General features: G+C 37.1%; 1 protein-coding gene across 1 annotated transcript in view; it reads right to left on the bottom strand.

Moving 5' to 3' along the window:
* LOC123880184 (protein apterous-like) overlaps positions 1-20,317 on the bottom strand; it is a 98,158-nt gene that overhangs the window by 36,285 nt on the left and 41,556 nt on the right. The window contains exons 3-4 of the mRNA XM_045928162.1: positions 12,273-12,446; positions 9,214-9,470 (exon numbers count right to left, since the gene is read on the bottom strand). Of these exons, the coding sequence (XP_045784118.1) occupies positions 9,214-9,470; positions 12,273-12,446 (431 nt within the window). The remainder of the gene's footprint in view (positions 1-9,213; positions 9,471-12,272; positions 12,447-20,317) is intronic.

Here is a 20,317-nt window from a genome sequence, read left to right as displayed (position 1 = left end):
AAGCGGTATTTTTTGTCCGCCCGTTAGTGGGTAATTTATGGTCACACCGCTCGAAAAGTTAAACCGAGCTGACTGGTTCTTGTTGACGTCGAACGAAAAATGTAATTATAATTATGTGTATGAGTTAAGTTCAGTGCACCGCCGAATAATTGTTCTCGAAATATTTTTGTACATTTTCCGAGTAGATTAAAAATTCCGTTCCGAGAAAAGAGTAAAAAAGTTAAATTTATCGTTTGTATATTGAGCCAAGTTCTCGGTGTTTTTGATACATACAAATATACTTACTAGATGATGCCTGCTACTTCATCTGTATGGTTTCCAGGTTTCTCTTAAACCCTGAGGGAACTCTTCGATTTTCTGGTATGAAACGTAGCCTATGTTCATCTCCATGATGCAAGCTATTTTTGTACCAATTTTCCTTTGAAAATCCCGTGGGAATTCTTTTGTTTTCCGGTATGAAAAGTAGACAGATACCTGTCCCCAAGTTGCAAGCTATCCGTTAGCGATGCGATTAACGTACTATGGAAGAATAGAGGCATACTGAAGTTGGCTGATCTGTTCTTTAATTTTTCCGATATATATTTGATCCGAGGTCAGAGCTAGAGAGACAGGTAAAAGGCGAAAGCTACAAATACCGTGGACCGTGGACTTGCACAAACGCACAAACGTGTCTAAGTACCTATACCTACCGTCTCATCTTGGCATCACTACGACTTTCTACCATTTGTTACCCTGAAAATTCTGTGTTTATTACAGACTATATTACTCCAAAGTACTTACAATCACTATTCATATTACAGTCGAAATTTTGTTTTTACTATGTTACTTCGATCTCACCTAATTTTAATGACGATTCTTAGACGAATCAGTCTAAAATGAAAGGTTTAGTAACTTGAAAGGGTAATGGTATAGTAGTTTTAACTCGTTTTTATACCCATACTAGCCGATGCCCGCGACTTCGCCTGCGTGGATTTAGGTTTTTCGAAACCCTGTGGGATCTCTTCGATTTTCCGGGATAAAAAGTAGCCTGTGTGCTAATCCAGGATATTATCTATCTCTATTCCGAATTTCAGCCAAATCCTTTCAGTAGTTTTTGCGTGATGGAGTAACAAACACACACACACACACACACACACACACACACACACACACACACGCACACACACACACACACACACACACACATACAAACTTTCGCCTTTATAATATTAGTGTGGTCTGAGGTCAGAGCTAGAGAGACAGGTAAAAGGCGAAAGCTACAAATACCGTGGACCGTGGACTTGCAGGCGCACAAACGTGTCTAAGTACCTATACCGTCTCATCTTGGCATCACTACGACTTTCTACCATTTGCTACCCTGAAAATTCTGTGTTTATTACAGGCTATATTACTCCAAAGTACTTACAATCACTATTCATATTACAGTAGCAATTTTGTATTTAGCTCATAAATGCGATCTCACCTAGTTTTAATGACGATTCTTAGACGAATCAGTCTAAAACGAAAGGTTTAGTAACTAGCCATACCCATATCTACTTACTTCCATCAATTTCTACGGGGCATCAACGGCGGTACATCTTTCGACCATAAGCCATGTAGAACAAAAGTTTAAAGTAGGAGTCAGTGTAGCGTCTTTTTCGATAACATCTCAAACTATGCTTTATTTAAGTATACTTCAAGTCAAGAGTAAATAGGCTTCTTCCAGGCGAGCTCGCTCTATCTTAGGCTGCATCATAACTTTCCAGCAAGTTTGATTATTACAGTCAAGTCTACTTTAGAAAAAGGCATAAGGGCGGGGGCGAGCCCAGGTGTAGCGCGCTTCTTCCCCCATGTTTTTTTTCGTACACCAATTTCAACGATATGTCGTTATCTCAATGACCCAGCTCCAGTCCATTTCGTCCTATAACTATAAACACCGGCCCTAAAGTAATATTCAAACAACCGCAATTTTATGAGTACATGTGGTACCTAACATAAATAATGTTCAAACTAGAAGCTGTATGGTGTGGGAGTCGTCACACCCAGTTACCACCTCCGCATCACGAGTTCAGTGCGTGTACTATATGCTTTTGTTTACAAACTACACTATTTCGGTGCAAATTCGTATCCAAGCAGTTCTAAGAGCGTATGAAAGATTTCATTAAATCACTGTCAATTGTATTATAATTAAACATTTTTGTGAGGTATAAGTACCTATGTGAAATTTCCTAATTACAACTCAAAAGACATATTATTAAATATCAGATTTACCTATTAAACGGTCCCCCGCAGTTCAATCCGCTATCCTATTGGCAGATGTACTTTACCATACAGATAACGAAGAACCAGCTCAAAAACTTTCAGCTTTTTCATCTCCTAAATATTTTCTACTATTTTTGTTAATTCTGACAAGCACAATAGCTTTACCGCAATAGTATAAACTCTCTTGTATTTCCACACGTCACAGTCTTCTACCACCTGAATCCAGTTTCCAGTGACTCCCTACGACTCGTTTGATGTCGTCTATCCACCTAGTGGGGGGTCTTCTAACGCTGCGTTTTCCGAAGCGAGTTCGCCGCCGCGCTACCACCTTGGGACTTCAACGTCTATAGCTTGTTCAAACTATGTGCTCTGCCTATTGCCACTTTAGCTATTTGGCTATAAAGAGCCTGTCGAGATCTCTAAAATCACCAATTTTCAAAGCTCTCGGAAAACTTTGCAGGTCTCCCTCTTTTTGAGCACCTCAACTGTCGACTGTAATTTAACGACTGAAGGAAAAGCAATAAATCCCAATAAAGTATTAAATATAGGTACGTTGACATATTATACCGGAATGGCTGGACACGAAAGCGTTGGACTCCGTCGACGTCGGCTTGTCAGCGCGTTACGCAAGTCCAAGTTCCCCTATAATTGATATGACAGGCAAAAAGGGCCGAGAGCAAACCGGCCTGATCTGCGAAAATGGCCGGTCTAGCAAAAACTTGCCCGACCAAAACTGAGACCGGTCTAACCATTTCATACGGGACATCCCACCGATGAGCAATGAAGTGTCGTGAAATAATTGGCCGTGCAGAATTCTATGTACCTACCTAATTGCTCAATTTATTTATGTAGATTTTATTTATTTACATCGAAGAACAAGTATTTATAACCCCCGATCCAAAAAGAGGTGTGTTATAAGTTTGACGTGTGTATCTGTGTATCTGTCTGTGGCATCGTAGCTCCTAAACGAATGAACCGATTTTAATTTGGTTAGTTTTTGTTTGAAAGGTGGCTTGATCGAGAGTGTTCTTCTGTATAATTTTAAGAAAATCAGTTCAGCCGTTTGAAAGTTAACAGCTCTTTTCTAGTTACTGTAACTTTCACTTGTCGGGGCGGGGGTGTTATAAATTTTTAATTTACACTTGTATACATTTATTTTATAAGTGCATAATTATAGGCGTTAATAAATTAATTACTTTATTTGGACAACGCAGTGAGTGAGTAGGTATATAATAATTTAAATATGGAGTGGAAACGCTAACCGTGCACAGACGAGTATTTTTAATTAAACCTGACATTGATATGGAAATTCAAATGCCTTTTTTTAAACATCTTGTTTTACAAATATTACTAAAAGGATTTTCACAAACTAACATTATTTTTTAACAAAATCGATAAAGTTGATTTCAAACTACGGAATATAATATAATAAATAAATATCGCTCACCCTACTTTTAAATGTCACTGTTCACACTTAGATGTAATATAAAATCCCACCAAAAACATTTCATGTAAAATGTTGCCAAGACTCACAAGTTCATAATGTTTTCACTGTTAAAAAGTTATGAGATCTCTAGTAGAGCCAAGCCCCTAGCTGAGCTTAGATTTGTGCTGGCCATGGGAGCTATCCCAAGTCCAAAGTATATAGCTTTTAAATGCTCTTGACTATATCACATTTATAACAATAAATAACAAATAACTCTACTTACAAGCTCTGATTCTACAAACCCTACATCTTGGTTAAAAAAGTACGCCTTGGCCGTTTACAGTTCGTGGATTTTTTATCTGAAATGATATTTAAGCCCACAATAGCTTCTGCGACCATCACGAAGTACAATACAAACTAGTAATTGTCGAACAAACTATTCCTAATGGCCTTAAAATATGTTGTCATTTTATAGTTTTACGAACATTAAACGGCCAAGCCGTACTTTTTTAACCAAGATTTAGGGTTTGTAGAATCAGAGCTTGTAAGTAGAGTTATTTGTTATTTATTGTTATAAATGTGATATAGTCAAGAGCATTTAAAAGCTATATACTTTGGACTTGGGATAGCTCCCATGGCCAGCACAAATCTAAGCTCAGCTAGGGGCTTGGCTCTACTAGAGATCTCATAACTTTTTAACAGTGAAAACATTATGAACTTGTGAGTCTTGGCAACATTTTACATGAAATGTTTTTGGTGGGATTTCATTTCTTTTTGACAGGTGCCTTAGATTTTTTTTTTTGATTTATTTCTTGTAGGTTCATCATTTTCATGGCCCACTCTCTATCGTTACCTCTTTTTTTAAAGCTTTTATTAAACTTGCAATGTACTCGTATGTAACTATGTTTGTTCGGGTGGAATCTTGCAACTCAATTTTGAAGCAGATATACCAAATTTCAGTCTTTTAGGACTTCAGGAAACACAGATAGTTGGTACGTTTGATAAATCTGCCACGGACATCTTATCCTGAAAACTTTAGTATTCGAGCAACAGATTTTACAGATATGCATCTCATATACGAGAGGATGAAGGGGGACCCAATTTCTTAATTTATCTGTTGTTCATAATTCTTGAAATTCCTACTTAATGCCAAATTTCAGTCTTCTAGGACTTCAGAAAGTAGCCTAGAATTTTTGACTAGAGGTTTTGAATGTCGATAAATCTGAAACTATAAAAGCGAGACAATTGATACTCAGTGCATTTAATAAATATGCCAAGAACATCTTATCCTGAACATATCAGCATTCTAGCGACAGAATTTACAGATTTGCTTCCCCCGTACAGAGGCGTAGAGGGAGGAAATTTCCAATTTCTTAATTTTTCTGTAGTTTGTATGCAATTTCTAGTCCACATACCAAATTTCAGTCTTCTAGGACTTTGGGAAGTACCTTAGAATTACAGACTAGAAGTTTTGACTGTCAATAAATCTGAAACTATAAAAGCTAGACAATTGATACTCAGTGCGTTTAATAAATCGGCCAAGGACATCTTATCCTGAAAATATCAGCATTCTAGCGACAGAATTTACAGATTTGCTTTTCCCATAAGAGGCGTAGAGGGGGGAAATTTCCAATTTCTTAATTTTCCTGTAGTTTGTATGCAATTTCTAGTCTACATACCAAATTTCAGGCTTCTAAGACTTCGGGAAGTACCCTAGAATTACAGACTAGAAGTTTTGACTGTCAATAAATCTGAAACTATAAAAGCTAGACAATTGATACTCAATGCGTTTAATATATCTGCCACGGACATCTTATCCTGAAAATATCAGCATTCTAGCGACAGAATTTACAGATTTGCTTTACCCATAAGAGGCGTAGTGGGGGGGAATTTCCAATTTCTTAATTTTCCTGTAGTTTGTATGCAATTTTTAGTCTACACACCAAATTTCAGTTTTCTAGGACTTCGGGAAGTACCTTAGAGGTTTTGAGTATAGGTTTTGATGATCATCAGTGAGGGACGAAAACGGCCTATTTTAGGTATCAATATATCTGTAACCATAAAAGCTAGATATTTGATACTTGGTATATTTGGTAAATTTGCTGAGGACACCTTATACTGAAAATTTCAGCTTTCTAGTGTCATCCAGACCGAAGTTATGACGAGTCGAAAATACGGCGAAACACTTCGAGAAAAAGGTACGTAGCGCCCCGGCCGCCGTTTGGCTCGTCTTGGCGGGGGCACTACCGTGCCCCCTGATTACATCTATGTGTGAACAGTGACATATAATTCCTATAAGGGTTCCGTTTTACCCTTTAATACGGTATGTGGCGGGTGACTAAATAAATGGAGAATAGACTGCAATCGCTCGTGTGACCTCAGCTTTCATCAACTCGAGGGTCTCTAAAAGAAGTAGGTACTCGCGAGAATGTAGATTCAGTAAAAATAAAACTACCACTTGATTTCTCAAAATAGGTACTCATTATGTAAGATGAAACGCCGCCCCTATCCGGTTCAATATTTATGGAGTACATGAAATGGGAGTCAGGCTTCATGTTTCAGCTTCATTTTGCTTGGGGTGTCGCACCCTCCGACTGCGTATAGAAATCATTTATATCTATAAAATACGATACATGGCACGTATCTTCAAAATAACAGTATAATATCGCACGCTGTGTAGGTATGTTAATTATGATAATATTTTGTAACAATTTAAGGAGGAATTTAGGTATCTGAGGACTTTTATAATTGACTTTCAACGTATCATCGAACTACTCATTCGATTTTGATGACTAAAATCATATAGCTGAAGTTTCATTAGCATCATAGCGTTTCGCATGTTATAATGTTAATGACGTCATGACAGATATAACATGGTGGTGGTGACAAAGAAATACAACTGTAAAAAGATAAAACTAAGATATTCGTAAACGAATAGAGCTTAGTATCAAGTTATCACTGTGTGGATAATTTATGTAATATTTAGTAGGTATTTTAAAACGTAAATCGTGCTGTATGACCTGTGGTTGGCAGTCTTTACATTAAAAACGCTTATGTAACATTATGTATTACTATTCCATTCTTTATATATATCAGCTGATGCAAACGACTTCATCCGCATGGATTTAGATTTTCAAAATCCCATGGAAAATGTTGGTTTTTTTGGTTTGAAAAGTAGCCTGTGTCACTCTCCAGGTTCTCAACTATACCCATGCCTAAAATCACGTCAATCGGTTGCTCTTTTGCGGCGTATTTGAAGGGCAAACCAACAAACACTTTCGCATTTATTATATGGGTAATGATGGGTAGTGATGTTATAATAGGCTTTTAGTATAAATATTTTTTGCTCAAAACATTACTTTTTTACATCTGCGTGCGCGTTCTTCGGAAGTGAACCGATGTGTGTTAAACAGACGGCATAATTTTTATCACCCAAGAAATGGCTTTGAATAAAGTAAATATGATAACCTCCTTTACTAAATGCTTTAATTTAGATAATGGCACCCGTCTTATCCGCCTTTTTTTTAAATATCATCGTACTTTTCTCTTGATACAAGACACTAATATATAATTTAATGTATGCAATATATACCTTTAAGGTTCTAAACAAATTATAATTTACTAGAGGATGCCCGCGACTTCGTCCGCGTGGATTTAGATTTTTATAGATCCCATGGGAACTGTTTGATTTTCTGGGATAAAAAATTGCCTATTTCGATTACAGGAAAGTGAGCCCAGCCCGGTAATAAGTCAGAAACCTTCACGCAAGTATACCTACAAAGTTTCCACTCAATCAAATTAACGATGCGCGACCGCATCTAGACTGCGAGCGATCAAGACAAGCATATTATTATAATATTATTATGTACCTAAAGATTTATGAGTTTATTCTTTTAGTGATCTAACCTTTCTATTTTAAAATTTATTTGAATTTTTTATAGGTATAAAATAAATTGAAATATTTTATCATTTATTAAACACTCTTCAAATAAAAAAATGTTTTATTCACTGAGTAAAATTAAAAAGAAAACAGTTTGATTAAATACACGATATAATTAGGTAGGTACATAGTTCTCATCGTATTTCGTTCAATACTGAGAAGTAAAACCACATAAAACTAAGCGAGTGTGCATTGGTGCAGCCGGAGTGGCTGAATCACTTATTTTAACCAAGATATGCGGTTCATTGAAATGTGCCGAGTATGATGAACTTCGGATTGCTTCGGGCACGCGAACGCTTCGGGTGACTGAGAATTGTTAGTAATACTAAAAGTAACACATCACGAAATGGATTTCTTACAACCATTCCCATAGGAAGTATGTTTGTATACCTATTGTGCCCTCCAGCAATATACTGTCATCACAGTATAATATTATAAAGGCCAAAGCTTGTGTGTATGTGTGTGTGTATGTTTGTTACTCCTTCACGCAAAACTACTAGACGGATTTATCTGAAATTTGGAATGGAGATAGATAATATCCTGGATTAGCACATGGGCTAATTTTTATCCCGGAAAATCAAAAAGTTCCCACGAGATTTCAAAAACCTAAATCCACGCGGGCGATGTCGCGGGTATCGGCTAGTAAAATATAAGAGTGGGAGAAAGTGACCGCATGAGGCTTAGAACCGGGTGTGGTATGGTAGCGCACTTTACGGACCTTAGTACTATCTACAAAAGTAAGACATCCAAGAGCTGACTATGATGATGATATTTTCATAAAAAAGGTATAGGTTAGTCAGATAGGTACCAATAAACGTACTATGTATAAAATTATTATTCAATTAACGATGGTTTTATGTTAAGTTTACCTTTATCAAATACAATGAAAAAATTAACACATAGTGGTTAAATGTTAAAATAACAACCGAATACATTTTAATTCTGATAAGTAAATGGATGCCGAGACAATATCAATTCTTAATTTATTACTTTTTTTATCAATAGAAATGTACCTACATATCAAGTTTTTTTCAGATATTTTTAAAGTAACACGCTTTTTTTTTATCGGTCAATACGAACACGCAACGTTCTAATTTCGAATTGAGATGAAACTCACACGGCATGCAGAGTCGGTTGAGCGAGTGCTGTCGGTGAGATAAACAGACTGGTTTCGATATCTCAAAAAAGGCAAAATGTCCTCTTTTTGTTAAACTCATACACGGGAAGTTGCCTCCGATACCTAATCTCACGAGGTAAGTGCAGTTTTGACTTTAATGTGTTAATAAAATTGTAACCGTTTTGTCGGCAAACAGAGCCCAAAATTTGTGCGGGGACTCGTTCACGAAACGGACTGCGATGACAGCCACAATCAGCGCGCTCGTAAAGAACACGGAAAATGTATACGCATATTTATTTAAAGAATTACTTTAACGATAAAAATGTGAATTTCATATAAATCAATGAAAATATACAACAAAGCCATTTCACGGTTGCAAATTTTAAATTGCGTACGACAATACGACTTCATTAGATATAAAAAAATGGTAAAAATTTAGAAAAATCAAAATTTTCGCCAAGGCGACAAAATTTCATTAAGCTCACTCACCAAGGTTGGCTGACATGATATCTTGGTCCTTTGGTTTCTTTTTTCTTGGACGACCTTTTTGTCGTGGTGGTGGCGCAGATGCCCCGTTAAAAAAGGGGCCTTTAGGAACATCAGGTTCTATTCGCCCAAACTCAGGCGAAGGATACGCAGGATAGTGAGGGCCTGGCGGGGGCCCTGCGTAGGGGCCCGGACACATTTGCGGGGGGCCAGGTACTGCCATGTGGGGACCGTAATCCGGCATCGTTTCATAATGTAGCCTGTAACATTATAACTTATAAAAAAACGGCCAAGTGCGAGTCGGACTCGCGCACTAAAGGTTCCGTACTCGGGTTTTTTTTCGACATTATGCACGATAAATCTAAATTTATCCTGTATAAAAATAAATGAGAATCTGTTTTAGAACGTAAAAGTAAAGCCCTTCCTTATTATGGTACCCCACTTGGTATAGTTATCTTACTTTGAAAATTGAAACACATTTAAATATTTTTTTTAATGAGATAACCACTAATTCACGGTTTTCGGATTTATGCCTTTACTTATACTATAATACCTACCTACCTGCCAAATTTCATGATTCTAAGTCAACGGGAAGTACCCTATAGATTTTATGACAGACACGACGGACGGACGGCGGACAGACAGACAGACAGACAACAAAGTCATCCTATATGGGTTCCGTTTTTCCTTTTGAGGTACGGAACCCTAAAAAATGGATATTAAGTAGGTACTTTAAATTCATAATTTATATTTTAGAAGACCTGGTCTATCAATATAGCAGTTATAAATGTGAAGTTTATACGTACACCTAATAGATAAACTTAAAGGGGCATCAAAAAATATTTTCTAAACTTTTTATTAAGAAATCTGTTTTATTATTGATGTCCAGATTGAGTCCGGTTAAAAATCAATATAATACTGATCTACTTTCTTCAAATGCGATCTGCTATGTATTAAAGTACTTTATTTCAAAAAAAATAATAATCACATTGTTTATTTATACAGATTTGTTTGGTTTAGCTGATTACGGCAAAATAGATAGGTTGTTCCTATGTATCTATCATGGATATCCACTTAGCTATAGTAGGCATACCTGCCGGGCGATTCAGAACACTCGATTCGGTAAGTTACCGTTCGATAAGACGTACTTTCCATTGAAAAATACATCTTATCGAACGATAACTTACCGAATCGAGTGTTCTGAATCGCCCAGCTGGCAGGAAAGGAAACATTGCATATCGAACTTTTCAAAGAGATTTCGGCTTCGTAGAGCGTCGTCTCTGTCACTGTGACGTTTTGTCGGTCTCAATGACAGAGACAAAACTCTACGAAATTATCACCTTCTCATTATTTCTCTCTTTCTAAATATTGATTCTAATTAATCAAAAATTACTACTCTTTGAAATATTGCACATCGAACATTGGTTCCTGCCGGGTATTGTAATAGACTACTGGCTCATGCCCACAAAAATTATGGGTCATATGAACCACCAGGTGACGTATATAGGACGATATAAGAGCATAAAATAATACGATTCAGCACTATGCCATCACTTGTAAGCTGTCCAACTGAGTGCTGGTGAGAATTCAAAAGTGCAGGTAGAGTGAGTACATTTTGGTCATATATTTTTGTACGGCATTTTTACCATCGATAGATCCATGAAAAATAGTACGAAAGCGCACAGTGCCGTAAAAAAATGGTGCGCCACAAAGTCGGTAAATTTTTTGATTTTCTGACAATTTCCAGGGTAAATTTGGTCATTTCATTCTGTACGGCATTAGTTTCATACCGTTTCAATACAGCCTCTAATCCATTATTCCGCAACGCCGTACAAAAATCATGCGACAAGGGGAAAAATCGAGGGTTGCAACTCCCTCTCTTTCCGTGTTCCGGGGGGTGATTTGAAAAAGTACGGCTGTGGTTCCAAAACATTATTTAGCACTTAAAAGTACTATTAAAAATAATGCCGTATAAAAATTATTGTTCATTTGAATGTATATCAGTAATTATCTTAATTTCATGGTATACTTGATTTTTAAAGCAGTAAAATCATTTGACTCTATACGGCAACTTTTTTTTTAACATGATATTGTAAAATACTATTGTTATATAGTAATGCCGTTCAAAAGAAACTGTTCTAAAAAAAATTTATAGAGAAATACAAAAACTGAAATTTTTCAAATTATTGCAAAAGTTTAAATATTCATAGATTAATAAAATATAGCAATTTTCTACACTTTTCCCTTGTTTGAAATAGTATTAAAATAAATAAATTAGGAAAAAATTATGCCGTACATTTTAATGCAGACCATATCTTTTAGGCTGATGAAAATGACGCTACCATTTTAAGGGTGTAGTACTTTTTGGCCATCTGATACTGTACGGCATTAACATATTTTTGAACAGAACAATTGATAATATGAAAAAATCATTATGATGTCTAACTGAAGTGAAAGGGTGTGTATATAATATCCACAAACCCTGCAAACCTTTGGACCAACGAAAATGTACGGCATGTAAAAAAATATTATCTATGCATAAAATACTTTCCAAATAAATTAATTTTATGTTGTTTCAAATCACCCGCGGACCACGGAAAGAAAGGGGGTTGCAACCCTCGATTTTTTCCCCTTGTCGCATGATTATTGTAAGGCGTTGTGGAATAATGGATTAGAGGCTGTATTGAAACAGTATGAAACTAATGCCGTACAGAATGAAATGACCAAATTCACCTTGGAAATTGTCAGAAAATCAAAAAAATTACCGACTTTATGGCGCACCATTTTTTTACGGCACTGCGCGCATTCTTATTATTTTTCATGGATCTATCGAAGGTAAAAATGCCGTATAAAAATATATGACCAAAATGTACTCACTCTACCTGCACTTTTGAATTCTCACCAGCACTCAGTTGGACAGCTTACAAGTGACGGCATAGTGCTGAATCGTATTATTTTATGCTCTTATATCGTCCTATATACGTCACCTGGTGGTTCATATGACCCATAATTTTTTTGAGCATGGGCCAGTAGTCTGTAATTCATTTCTTCTCAGTACCAACCTGCAATAAACAGCCGAATCTCTAATGCCGAACGTGTCACCCTTCGTAAGCCTGGTGCTGCATAGAGCACAAGAGAAGCAGTGTACGTGGAACACGAGATCACGGGCTCTCATCACCAGTTCCGACGCGGAAATAGGCGTGTTGCACCTCGCACATCGCTTTGATCCATACAATCTAGGAAAACGAGAAAAGTCATAATTAATAGACATAATATGAATTCTAACGCAAATAATATTCTTTTTGATTAGCTTTTATTTAAAAAGTCCTATACATAGTGGCCAAAATTGAACTACATAGACAAGTGTAAATTAAAAATTTATAACACCCCCACAAGTGAAGGTAACTAGAAAAGAGCTGATAACTTTCAAACAGCAGAATTTTTTGGATTATAGCTAAGAACACTCTCGATCAAGCCACCTTTTAAACAGAAAAAAACTAAATTAAAATCGGTTCATTAGTTTAGGAGCTACGATGCCACAGACAGATACACAGATACACACGTCAAACTTATAACACCCCTATTTTTAGGTCGTACTCTTTTCTAGTTACTGTAACCTTCACTTGTCGGGGGTGTTATAAATTTTTAATTTACACTTGTCTATCGTGCAACTGGGTATTAGACTTACGTCAAAACTACAAACGTAATAATAATAATACTGTGTATCAACAGCACCGTAAAGCCTGGCACAGTAATAATTTACATAAAAAATAGTCGCAGATTATAATCGCACAACACCTAGTGCCTACAGAGCGGGCTAAGTGTGCGCGCTCGGACTGTGTGGCCGGCGATACCATCGTTCGTGACCGACGACCACGACTGCTTAGTTTCGATGGCTTCATTTTAACCTTGCGGTTTAGATGTTTTGTGAGGAGCTGTAGGTGGATAAACAAATCGTCCTTGCGTCTTATCAACGCGACATACCTATCGGCGCTAAAGATTGAATACAACAATTGGCGTTTAGGTGGCTCTTCTTATGCGCTTCTCCATACAAACGTGTTACGCCTATTATTCTATTATTTGTTTTCATAGACCTAAAATTAAGCGATATATGGATCTCTCTATTATCTATGTTCTAAAGTAATACAATTAGTCGAATTGTATTTATTTTGAAAGTTATGATCCTTGATAATCTCTATTTTAAGGTGAATTTTGAGGCTACTTATAACTAACTAACTATATGAGAAACTAGAAAATTAAAAAATTAACAACGTCATGTTACACTTCCATACTTTATAATCATTACAATTAGTTTGTATAATAGAATGTTTTCTTTTGGGAAAAATCAGCGTAATTCCAAACGTCGCGTCGCACCGATTTGAATTTTGATTGATTTTTAACCGACTTCAAAAAAGGAGGAGGTTCTCAATTCGTCGGAATCTTTTTATCTCAAGTGAAATTCATTGCCCCTGCCTTTCTCAGGGTGAGGTGCGGTTAGAGAGAAAGGGTGACACGCACAGATAACGTTGTTTCCTTCATCAGTAGAAACACCACTATTTTAGGCTCTACCCACCAACGAGTTGTCGCTTCCATGAACGGGGCTCTTAAGAAAAGCGTTCTGGACAACAGTTGAGGGGATGTGTCTGCACATAGGTAGGTAAGTACTATACTTTCCTACAACGGGAGAAGCGAAAGGTTTCTGTAGCTGATCGGCACATGCGTCACTGTTGTCGCACCACACATCACATCAACAACAATATTTTATATCACCCACTGCATTGTTTCATGAGTTATATCTACCTGACACTTTGTACTATTACAATGATATCTGAAGGCTATCGCATAACACAAGACGATCGACACGAAACGCAAACGTCCCAGCACAGGTTTATGCAATTTATATCTTAGTACTTAAAATGCTAATCCACGAGTCGGCCGCATCTGACGCACTGAAGAAAGGCTTTCTGCTCTAGCATTCTTGGATCTTACGGTCATGTGCCTTGGTGCGTAATAAAGTACCTACTCATGTTCCATTCTTAATTCGCTCTCCCCAGTTTACTTTCCTTACGTTTTCAACTTGATCAGGTTAATTCACTATGAACCATCTTTCTGAAATCGGATCATTAGATAGATTTTTATTCTAACAAAGTTTTAGAAGTCAAAATATGCATTAAAACCGCTGGTTCGGAATGCCTTTCCTACCGAGAAGAACCAGTAACAAATTCGGCGGCGGTTACTCTTTTCAAAGATTCGATAAACAATAAGTACCTAATATAAAAGTAATTGCAGTCCTGCACATGAGATACTGGAGCGAGCTGCGAGTCAAATCCACGGTCTTCTATCATTTACGTAATATCTTCGATTGTACACATATATTATGCTTTTGTCAAGATTTGATATACAGATTAAATAAAATATAGTAATCACCTTACCACCTCAGCCTTGGCTGTAGTGGTTACATAAAAACAAAACTTGAGGTCTGTACATACCTATGTTTTAATTTTGTTTGAGTTTTAGAAAATAATTCAGAGTCGTTTGATCGAGATAGGACTGAGTCGTGGAATCGAGACCACACGGGGATGTCTCACTCGGGAGTCGAACCCGCTATCTAGAATCTTGACCCTTTACCGGTTTTAATTATCTGACTAGAATTTGTTAGCGTGCTGTGAATAATAGAATCGTATATCGCCTCTGTTACTAACTTTCGAAACGATTGGGATGATACCTATGTCAAAAATAAATTGATCATCATCATCATCATTGCCAGCCTGTTGGCGTCCACTGTTGGGCATAGACCTTCTCTTAAGAGCGCCACCACACCCGGTCCTCAGCCCTCCTCATCCAGCCACTTCCCGCCAGCCTCGTCGGTCCATCGTGCTGGAGGGCGTCCCACACTACGCGCTTGCTTATACGCGGTCTCTTCTCAAGGACTTTCCGGTTCCAACGGCCATCGCCATAAATTATTTATTAGTGATTATTAAATATAGGGTCTTCCAAAATTTGAAAGATCCACGTTTCCCGTCAGTTTAAGGAGTGCTAACCATTTTAAATTATCGTTTTAACAAAAAGTGACGAAAAGAAAGTTATGACGTCACGTTTTATAGCCTATCATACAAACTCCCATTCTCTAGGCGAGTGTACTGACGTTTGATAAGAAGTTGCTGATTTGACTAGTAGGTAGAATGCTTATACTTAGATACTATATCATTCTTTTGTATTTAGTCATATCCCGTAGAGCAAAAAAGTGCACGATTCTTTTAGCTTTATTTACTACACTGAACTAAAAATTATTGATAAAGCATAAAATTTCAGAATAAAAAATATGAATAAAATTCACCCGATATACAGTCCAACGTGTTCCTAAATGTATCAACACATTTCTGATTTCCATTTTGTTATATTAAATAACGAGAGCCTGATATTGGGATTCCAAATATAAATAACAATATCAAAAAATACAAGTTTTATATGAGCAAACGAGTATAATTATTAGCAGTATAGGCCTATAAACGACCGACAAAAATCCGAAACTACACCTGACCGCACGTTAGGCTAACGAGCATCGAATTAAAAAATTTGGTATCCGAAACCTTGTAACCCCTTATCGTAGTATGAGTACGGTTGCTATGATTCTTAGATATCGAGGATTGTCCTTTTTTCCATGTGCTATGACTAAAGAGCATGAACAATAAATCATATGACTTAGTTACGTTAGGCAAGGTAAGGCAAGGCCGAGAACTGCGCAGTCCAATCTTTTGCAGATTTTAGAACTGCGTGGGATACCGTCTTGCCGTCCACACGCAAGCACTTAACTGTGCAAACTGGCTTGTGCAGGTAAGCTCTCAATAGACGGAACGTGTAGCCGGAGCTTAAAGGTGACGCGCGGCAGTGACGTACGCGCGTCGAGGCTGGAGAGAATATCGTGCGGGGCGCTGCCGCGACGCGCAGTTCAGCTGCAGTTCAGTTCAAATGCGTGGGCACCTTAAGAGTAGATAAAATCAATCATAAAATCACACATCATAACAAGGTCTACTTCTGCTTACAATATCTAGGTACAATCTACTTATTAGTTGTTTATAGTATATAGTTGTCAATTATAAAATGGGCATCGTAATCGTGCGATTTGAGGGCACCCTAATCTCTTTGTTATTTTTTTATGTGTTGAAAATTTCATCCCATCACAATAATATGTATTATAAAGGCGACAGTTTGTGTGTATGTGTGTATGTATGTTTGTTACTCCTTCACGCAAAAACTACTAGGCGGATTTGGCTGAAATTTGGAATGGAGATAGATTATACCCTGGATTAGCACATAAGCTCCATATAAATCCACGCGGGCGAAGTCGCGAGCACCGGCTAGTTAGTAAATAAACTTCAATTTTTTACACCTACGATGTTCTATTTTTCTTGTAATAACTACGACGCAAATCGACTTATTACGATTTGCGCAACCAAACCGAACTATAGGCACTATAGATGTCATGAGTCGTCGTTGATGGACCCATCATAGAAAATATCATTTTCTTTATTGTGTCTACTATGAAGGCTAAGAGAATCGACCCGAAAAAATTGTTTTTCTCATGGTGGCCGTAGGTGCGATACCACGGGACGGTGCGCGTTTCACGCAAGAAACCCGTCGATTTGTCACGCTGCCTCCAACAATAGCGAGCGGCAGGCTTTATTTGTTAATAATGTGTCACGCCAAACGAATGTAACACGCCTATTCACCGGCTATAATCGCGATACCCCGATGCCGCGTAACCGCATATTAACTCAGGTGTATTGTTTTTGAAAATATCGATTTCGTTGAAGCACTAAGCAATGGTTCCGAAAATTTCAAGTTCATACAGTAAAAGTTCATCTCAAAACGATAAATGCATATTAATATTATAAATGCGAAGGTGTTTCTGTCTGTCTGCCTGCTAGCAGATACCAGCAGAAACGATTTTGACGCAATTTGGTACAGAGATAGTTTCCGTTCAGGGTACGAAATCCACAGACCTACACATTAAATTGATAGGTAGCCAATCCTATACTATTCAACTGTAAATAACCACCATGTGCAAATATCTACAGTAAAACATACTATCTAGTGTTTATATAAGTAGCTGCTTAGTATTCAGCTCGCAATGACATATCAACGTTTTATTTACGCGCATAGAGTTCTCGTTGCCGACAGGTGATTGTAACAATATTCCTGTACATAATTAAAGAACGAGCAAAATATTGCACACGGAACATAAAAAAACTTTGCAAAATCATAAATCAATGATCAACATTTGACTAAGATTAGAACGTGCTCTTAACAATTAATACCTAACTGCACCTAGACATGTTGTTAATGACTACATATTAAATGTGTAGACTTTATTATTATATACCTATCTAAAAAGTTTATAGAAATCTTATAATCACGGGCATCACAGAGGGCAAAAGAGGTGCTCTGACCAGCTGAAATAGTCCAACACGTGCAAAATTGGCACCAGCAGAAGTGATGAAAACAATCTGTTTAAGAGCAGGATCTCCCCAGGACCGCGATCTTCAGCAATGAAGAAACGACCAACGAGAGATCTGATTTTTTTTTGAAATAAGAACATGACAGGCTGTAAAAATTACGTTGCGGTTACGGTTAAACTTAAACCGCCAATTAAAGCATAAATGGTTTGCACAAGTCAGGATTTGCTAAGTTTGGATATTTTTTTTGGTTAATCTTAACCATGGAGGAATGAATGAATTTGTGCAACGCACTTTGCTTTTTATTCACGATCATCAACATTTAATGCTAACCATAAAGTAACCACAACTGTCAGACCTGTTGTCAGCCTTAGAAGAGTATTTTGTAATTTAGTAGTATATAGTTATATACCTACAAATCGCTAAAAATGCAGTTTAATATTTTATTTCCTATCAGAGATCCAACGGTTGGTGGTATCGTATCCTTAATAAACCATGACAATCCTTTAAAAGAAACAACCGCATTGTTAGGAAACCATCATTCTCCTTGGAACTGGCTTCGCAACGGCAAAAAGACAATTCAGTATGTCCACGCAATAACCAATCGTCTTTCAGACGACTTACACACGAGGAATATAAAGCAGACGAGCGTGACCCGATCAATAGATACAATCCAGCCTTTACTGCGAAGGGAATAAGGTCCAAAAAACAAATATAGATTTTATGGTAGCTAAAGGTGCATTTGTGATACTAATTACTGCTAATTATAAAAATTTTAAGCGCTGTATCAATTTAATGTTCGACATTAATATATATTACTCCCCTGCTGTGTAAAAATATCTTCATTTTGTACCATGTTCGTGCGCTTTGATCTAAGGCACCTTATTATCGTCTAGGCGCAGCGTTCACTTGTTAACATGTTAATAACGATCACTATAGCGCCATTAAACTTTATATCTTGTGGAAAGGTGTTATGTTAAAAATGCGATTTGTGATGGCGAGGTGTGTAAATATTTCCGACTAAAACAGCTGGTTTTAGTCGTTTTTAACTACTAAGTAAGAGCCTACACAAAAATATTTATTTTAGAATAAATATTTTTGTTTAGTCTTGTGATTGGCTACAATCACACCAAACGGGAGATGACGCAGCCTAAGGTAGAGCGCGCTTGCTCAGAAGGTGCCTATGCATTCATTTTTTGAAGGTACCAATATTATAGCTAGCCGGAAAAACGGAAGCTGGAAGGGTATTCCACATTCTAGGTTCTTCTTTGTTAGCTCACATTTACCCATTGTTGGACATAGGCCTCCTCGCGTGCACTCTATACTTCCCGGTGCTAGGCGAGCCTCTTCCGGACCCTAGACCAGGGTCTGATAACTAAGTATGTATTCTCAATTATTTTGTAAACGACTTTAAAAGCCACAAGTGCCAATTAAAAGTGTATAACACTCCCCACAAGTGAAGGTTACAGTAACTAGAAAAGAGCTGGTAACTTTCAAACGGCTGAACCGATTTTCTTGGATTATAGCTTAGAACATTCTCGAGCAAGCTACCTTTCAAACGAAAAAAACTAAATTAAAATCGGTTCATTAGTTTAGAAGCTACGATGCCCTCTTTTTGGGTCGGGGATTAAAAACACTAAATTTTATATGGTTGTTATCTGAAAAACATCACAATACTCTATATTTTTGATGAAAGGCTTTTAAATTTTGAAAATTTCAGAAAATCGTAATTACGAATACGTTTATTTTATCTCGGTAGTCTATATTCAAAATTTAGATTTCCTAACGTGAAAGCCAGCCAGCCAGCTTTTAGTCGAGGTTTTTTGTTACAATTTCGCTCGTTCCCACTAGTTTAACTGATTAGTTCAACCGTTGAACTTTGACCCCTGTTTGAATACGGGGTGCAAATTTTTCAAAATACTTTGATTCAGCGGTTTGCGTTGTAAGTTTTCTGTGAGTCACTTAGGGTAAAGCGTTTTATTAAAAAGATATATACATATGTAGATTGTAGATGTTTTATAAATAAAATGGTAGGCAGGGTATTGTTGTCTATCTAACCTATCCTTAGTTGAAACATTCCGATTCATAAAGACTTTAAATAAAACACCAGTCGGAACTAATGCGGTACCCGGTGGGATGCCTTGCTGTAAGATTAATAGGGCGTCACCTATAGACGGCGGCGTTGCCATTAATTAACACTGAGCGTCTGAGGTTACGTCCTTTACTCGTCACAGTATTGCCTGCCAATCGTTCAAAACGCCACGGCCTTACTAAGAGAAAAAAAAATTGTATTGCTTAGTCAGGATGCACCCAGAGAAACTCACCGAAGACAATATTTTTGCAAGTTATTTAAAAAACTAGTCAAGTATGAGGCGGATCCATACACGAAGGGTTCCGTACCATCGTACAAGAAATAAAACTTTGTACATTGTTGTTGTAATTTTTTTCTGATGTAACCACAAATTCACGGTTTTCGGATTTCTCCCTTTACGCTTGTGGCCCCGGCTTGGACTGCCTATATTGTTGGTAACAAAAATTTTATGTTATATTATCATTTCTATAATAGATTTGGGACTACTTACGTATTTTATAAGGTCATTGTGGCTTATTCTGATGAACACAAATCTCTAAACTAAATTGTATGGTCTAAA

The sequence above is a fragment of the Maniola jurtina genome, chromosome Z (assembly GCF_905333055.1).
Source record: "Maniola jurtina chromosome Z, ilManJurt1.1, whole genome shotgun sequence".
In the NCBI taxonomy this organism is placed as follows: domain Eukaryota; kingdom Metazoa; phylum Arthropoda; class Insecta; order Lepidoptera; family Nymphalidae; genus Maniola; species Maniola jurtina.
Note: the sequence above shows the minus strand (reverse complement) of the source record. Positions and strands in the feature narration are given on the sequence as shown.